General features: G+C 35.4%; 1 protein-coding gene across 1 annotated transcript in view; it reads left to right on the top strand.

The window, feature by feature from the left end:
- Positions 1-687: 687 nt before the first annotated feature.
- LOC134223136 (uncharacterized) overlaps positions 688-6,000 on the top strand; it is an 82,793-nt gene continuing 77,480 nt past the window's right edge. The window contains exons 1-10 of the mRNA XM_062702275.1: positions 688-862; positions 1,513-1,848; positions 2,778-2,902; positions 2,967-3,107; positions 3,219-3,344; positions 4,688-4,783; positions 4,850-4,963; positions 5,014-5,139; positions 5,233-5,568; positions 5,634-5,735. Of these exons, the coding sequence (XP_062558259.1) occupies positions 1,548-1,848; positions 2,778-2,902; positions 2,967-3,107; positions 3,219-3,344; positions 4,688-4,783; positions 4,850-4,963; positions 5,014-5,139; positions 5,233-5,568; positions 5,634-5,735 (1,467 nt within the window). The 5' untranslated portion in view covers positions 688-862; positions 1,513-1,547. The remainder of the gene's footprint in view (positions 863-1,512; positions 1,849-2,777; positions 2,903-2,966; positions 3,108-3,218; positions 3,345-4,687; positions 4,784-4,849; positions 4,964-5,013; positions 5,140-5,232; positions 5,569-5,633; positions 5,736-6,000) is intronic.

The raw sequence follows: 6,000 nt of genomic DNA, 5'->3' as shown, positions 1-6,000 counted from the left end.
TTTAGCATTTATACATTTTTCCCTCAATAAAGGACGAACTGTGTTCTCTAAACAACAAAGGTAAGTAAAATTTAAATGTTTTCATAGTAGAGAAAGTTATTAGAATATAGAAATAGTGTGAAGAATCCATTTCAAAATGGCTCCGACCTATAATCATTTTATTTTTTATTTTTTGCAGCTCACTTTGTAATGGATCGCTAAGTTAATTATAACCGGGACATTGATAAAATTAGGATGACTACCTAGAACGGAGCCTAAACGATTCAGGAGTTAAGCAACATGCATGCTGTTGGAACCTCGGCTGGAGCATCGATGGACTTCCAAGTGTAAATAGCTGTTTTAGTTCATTTGATGTGATTTAAATAATTTGAATAATTATTCTTAAGTTTGTGTAATGTTTTACGTTATAAGCGAAGTTATAAATAAATGTTTTTTGGTACGTTTTATACTGTTTGAAATTTATTAAATCTTTGAAATCAGCGCCGAAATTATTTTACTACAGGTGGGTATTTTTCACCCATTTGACTGAATTTTTGGCTACGAGAAGATGGGTGATCTATTTTGACGTATAAGCCTTTTTCCCATTTATGGGTAAAGCCACTCTACCCATCTTATGGGTTAGTCCACTTATCTCGAAGGTGGGTGAAAAAACACCCACTTTTGGGTATTCGAATTTCTCCGTGTGATGCAGCTACGATGATGTAGATACCCAGCAATCAAAACAAATATCGCTGTGCTACTGGATTGCGATTGACGAAACTGTTGAAAATATTTTAATGTAATTTGGTCATCGTACGTTTTAATTTTGGTTTCTTGGATAATAATATTAGCTTAACAAGTGTGGATACTAAATTAAAAGGAGGTAAGCGAGTTTAGTTTATCTGTTTGTAAAATATTTTATTGAATGTGCATGTACGATCTATACTAACAAATGTCATAGTTAAGTGTCGGTTCATTTTTATTATTTTCGACCATAACTGCGTTTTTGAATACATAAAAATAAAGTATTGAAAACTCATGTGTGAATGCACAACATATGAAACATTTATTTCGAAAAATGCGTTGAGGGCAACCTCTATGCTTCAGTAGGAATTGAACCCACGCAAGATCTTCATACCTTAAGCATATGCATATAGTGCATACAATGTCATGATCACTGACCAACTGGTTAATTAACTATACCTATACAAACATTGTTTTTATAAGGCTTAGAACAATTATTTCTACGTAATAAATTGAATTCACTTAAAAGAGGAGATAACTTATATATTTGGATTTACTAAACATAATTTTATTTCGACCTCAACTGTAAGGCCATGGCGAGTCAAGTATGAGACACTGAAGATTGATTTCATGTACTTATTGCAAGAATTTATTCAGACTAGTAGAAAAAAAAACTTGTACTTGCACGATTCAAAGTGGTTGATGATGTATGCGTCTTTATGGTACCTATTAAAGTTGGATCGTATTGCTCATCCAACTGTAATACAACATAATTTGATACTTTTTCAGCTGTATGACAATGCATGTGAAGGAATTCTAACGCCATGGATGGTATAAACGATATCAAAATCAAAGAAGAACAGCTTGAGTTGGATTTAAATGATCGTCAAAATGCTAATACAGACGATGAATATGAAGACAGCAATGGACAAAGTGTATGCGAAGCGTTGGATGATATAAACAATATAACAATCAAGGAAGAACGACTTGAGTTGGATCCATATGGTCATGAAAATATAAGAATTGATGAATTTCAAGGCAGCGATGAACAAAGGGCACAAGAATACCAAGCTGAGCTTAATTCAGCACCAGACGAATGTACGAAAAAGCTTACGGAGGATAAGGTTAGTATATCTTTGATTCTATCTTTTAGTAAGGCTTAGAAATTTACCGTTTTTACTCAAATTCCGAACAGACTCCTATTCCGAACACTCGTTACATGGAAATTTATCTGAAACATTTCGTTATTATTGGGCAAATAAACGAATTTTATAACTGCTAAACAATGAGAGAACGTTGTAATTATACACTTTAGAGCACCTAATATGGTGTTCGGAATTTGAGACAATTTTTACTATGTGTGTTCGGCATTTGAGACAAAGTTTGGCAGAATAAAATCATCGAGTGTCTATAAAGACCTCCAAAGTGAAAACTGTGCTTAAGTGTTCGTAAATCGTAATATGAGTCAAAACGGTAGCATATTAACGATATTAGCACAGAAAAAATGTACTATAATATTCCTTTTAATTCCACTAATTTGTAACTTTACGGATTTGTGTATTTCGACCACATTGTAGCTTGTTAATTACTCAAATTTTGTACGTCATTTTTGTCATCTGTTCCATTTCTTGATTCTTCTTGTGACGAAAGTACAAACGATAGTGCATCGGTCAAGAATACTTGAACCGATGTTGAAAATTCTAGTGAAAGTCTAAATCAGTTAAAATAATATTTTTGTGTTTAAGACATTTTGAGGCAAATTTTGGGCTGTGCTACATTTCGAATCAACCATCAGCCCAAAACGTCAGGCCTATATATTAACTGTCAAAGGTTGAATCAAGTGCCCTGCGGTGTTTTGCTAGTGCGTTTGAATCATATTATTCCGCACGTCAAACAAGACCGAAAATGTCGAAGAAGCATTTTTCATCTATTTTTAAATTTAAAATTAAACAATATTCCTTTCGAATTTGAGTCGAAAGAAAAGCTGACGCGTTCAGGATGATTAACTTCATCGTTACCTGAAAGAAAATCGAATATCGATTCTTCATTTTTGGACCCAATTGTATCTCTAAGCGATGCTAATTCCTCAAATACGATAATCAACGTTATAACGGATGACAAAAATAAAAGTATCGTTGAGAATCACAGTACTATAAAGAAGTTGGGCAAAAAGCCGAAGGTATTCTTGTTTGTCGTATTTGCATATTGATAAGTTTATTAAACTAAATATTAAACTATTTTAGGTACGACTTGGGGAACCACCATATGAATGCCCTGTATGCCCGACAATAATAAAAAATAAATATACTTTTCTACGTCACTTGAAACGTCACGAGCCGAACAGCGAAAATGATAAGGTAAAATATCAATTGAAGCATCATGCGGTGTGTGAACAATGAACCTTGAAAATAGTATAGATGAAATGTTCAACTTAATATATCAAGTTTCTGCTAGTGTCATGATTCCTGATTCAATATTTTTAATACTTATTGTAGGAAAAGGAAGAAGGTGAAACTGAAGAGGATAACCGGTATAAATGTACTCAATGCAAGAAGACGTACATATATGAAGTAAATTATGAGCGTCATTTACAATCACACCAAGAAAAGGAAGAAAGTAAGGTAAGAATTTTCTATGAGACTCAAATTAGTATGGAAAAATCTTATTACATATTCTTCGATTGGCCGCCCCTTTATTCCCTTGATGCTTTGAAGCTCAAAATTTCATCCAAATCGATCAACGTTTGCGAAGTTACTAGCATTTCTCTGAAGAACGCAATAAGAGGGCGCATCAACAACATTGAAAAAGTGTTTCATGTGTTTTCTTTGTCAGACATGATTTACTGGTGAAGCATAGCCGAGACTGCGATACAAATAAGGAATTCTATTTGTTAATTGAATAAAGTCACAGTTATTTGAATATTTTGCAAAATATAATCAATTACGATAATTTCAGTACTTGCGTTTTTTACATTAGACATAGGACGGGGTTTGGGGCCCCTTCTTAGCCGTGCGGTAAGATGCGCGGCTACAAAGTAAGACCATGCTGAGGGTGGCTGGGTTAGATTCCCGGTACCGGTCTAGACAATTTTCGGATTAGAAATTGTCTCGACTTCCCTGGGCATAAAAGTATCATCATGTTAGCCTCATGAAATACGAATGCAGAAATGTAGTGGACGTCATATTTGAATCATCCCTAAGACTTTGATGACCTTTGGAGGTTTCCGAGCTTCTTCAAAGTAAGCTTGAAAGGAGGCTTCAATACCTCTTGACAAGAGGTTTCCAAGCTTCTTGAAAAAGGTTTCCGAGCTTCTAAAAAGGAGGTTTCCAAACCTCTTAAAAAGAGGGTTTCCAAACATCTTAAAAGGAGGTTTCCAAACCTCTACAAAGGAGGCTTCCGAGCCTCTCAAGAAGAGGCTTCAATTCCTCTTGACAGGAGGTTTCCAAGCTTCTTGAAAGAAGGTTTCCGAGCCTCTTGAAAGGAGGCTTCCAAGCTTACGAGTTATCAACGAAGTTACTGAGCCTTCACGCCTCTCAAATAGAGGTTTTCAAATCTCTTAGTTTTAGAGTTACGTCGTTAAAAGCTGTGTTCTTTTCATCGTTTGTTGCACCAGACCATCATACACTATGCAGGTTGTAGTGGGCAGGATTCAATAGGTTTTGATTTGCTGACCGCCATGCATAATACAATACAAAGCTTTGAAATCTAAAAATACAAAAATATAAAAAGAATATCAATAAGTTTTATTGGAATTGTACTACATCCGTCATTACGCATTTTGGTCCGAGGTACCCCCTGGGGCCGGCAAAGGTACCCCCAGGGGTACATGTACCCTTTCCCCCCTTTTCGCTCTGTTTAGCATTGTTATCGTAGTTTTATTGCACATTTTCCATAATTAATGATGTAACGAAAGGTTTGTTTCTGTATATTTTTAATCATGTGTTTGTCTGTTTCGCTATTGCAGATTTCTGAGCGTAGTACACCTGATGAAGCTAAAAGTAAAAATAAAAGCATCGTAAAAACTAAGCGCCCTTTAAAAAAATTAAAGAAAAAGCCCAAGGTATTCTTATTTGTCCTGTTTGTATATTGATAGTCTCTATTATTAAACTAAATTATACCATTCTAGTTGCAACTGGGGGAACCACCGTATGAATGCCCTGTATGTCCGACAATAATGAAAAATAAATATGCTTTTCTGCGTCACTTGAATCGTCACGAGCCGGAGAGCGAAAAAGATAAGGTAAAATTCGTAAAATACTAATGACACACTAGTGGTATTGAAATTCGTAGGTAAATGAGGAAGCTGAAACCGAAGAGGATGACCGATATAAATGTACTCAATGCAAAAGGACGTACAGATATGAAGTACATTATGAGCGTCATTTAAAATCACACCAGGAAAAGGCAAAAAGTAAGGTAAGTAAATATTTTCCACAAAGAAACAGACGTCTCCCTCAACACATGTTCCATGAAATGAAATGTAGATTTGATCTTATTTTATAATTGTAGATTTCAGAGTCTTATATACATGATGTCCCTGTTGAAAAAGTTAAAGAATTAGATGATTCAACTCGAATAAAGAAATTACCGCCTCGCATTATCCTGATTGATCGAGACAGTGGTAATGAGAAACATCGAAAATCTGAATTGACCGTATCAGCAAGGAAAGCCCATCACAGGAAAGCAAAATCTAAAAGCGACTCCAAAAATGTTGACAACGTCAGTGGCGATGAGATTGTTAGGGAATCCGACGAATCAGATTATCAAATGAACAGCGATGAAGATGACGACGTATCCACAGACGGTAGCGTCGTGAAAACAATGCTTCCAAAGAAAAAACTGAAGGTGTGCGCCTTTGTTTGTCATGTTCAAATGTTGTACTGAATCGAACTATGTATTAACAATTTTAGGTGCGAGTTGAAGGTGAACCACCGTTCCAATGCCCCAAATGTCCGTCATTGATTAACAATAAATATAATTATCTACGTCATCTAAAACGTCACGTTGAGAAGGTAAGAACGTTTTCTTGTTTTCGAGGGTATGTAGTGGTCCATTATTTGAATCTTGGATCTAGCGATGTGGACCAATGCTGGGTATATAACAATAAACCCTTATCCAACTTTTACGCGTGGTAATGGTGGTTCGGGGTGTGATAAAAACAGTCGTGCACTGTGATTTCTTACACTTCTGTTATTCGATTGATTTTAACACACTTATAAGCCGCCATTATCGCGCTTGAAATTGGACTTGGGCTAAATATAATGAATTCTCTTATAG

The sequence above is a fragment of the Armigeres subalbatus genome, chromosome 3 (assembly GCF_024139115.2).
Source record: "Armigeres subalbatus isolate Guangzhou_Male chromosome 3, GZ_Asu_2, whole genome shotgun sequence".
NCBI lineage: Eukaryota > Metazoa > Arthropoda > Insecta > Diptera > Culicidae > Armigeres > Armigeres subalbatus.
Note: the sequence above shows the minus strand (reverse complement) of the source record. Positions and strands in the feature narration are given on the sequence as shown.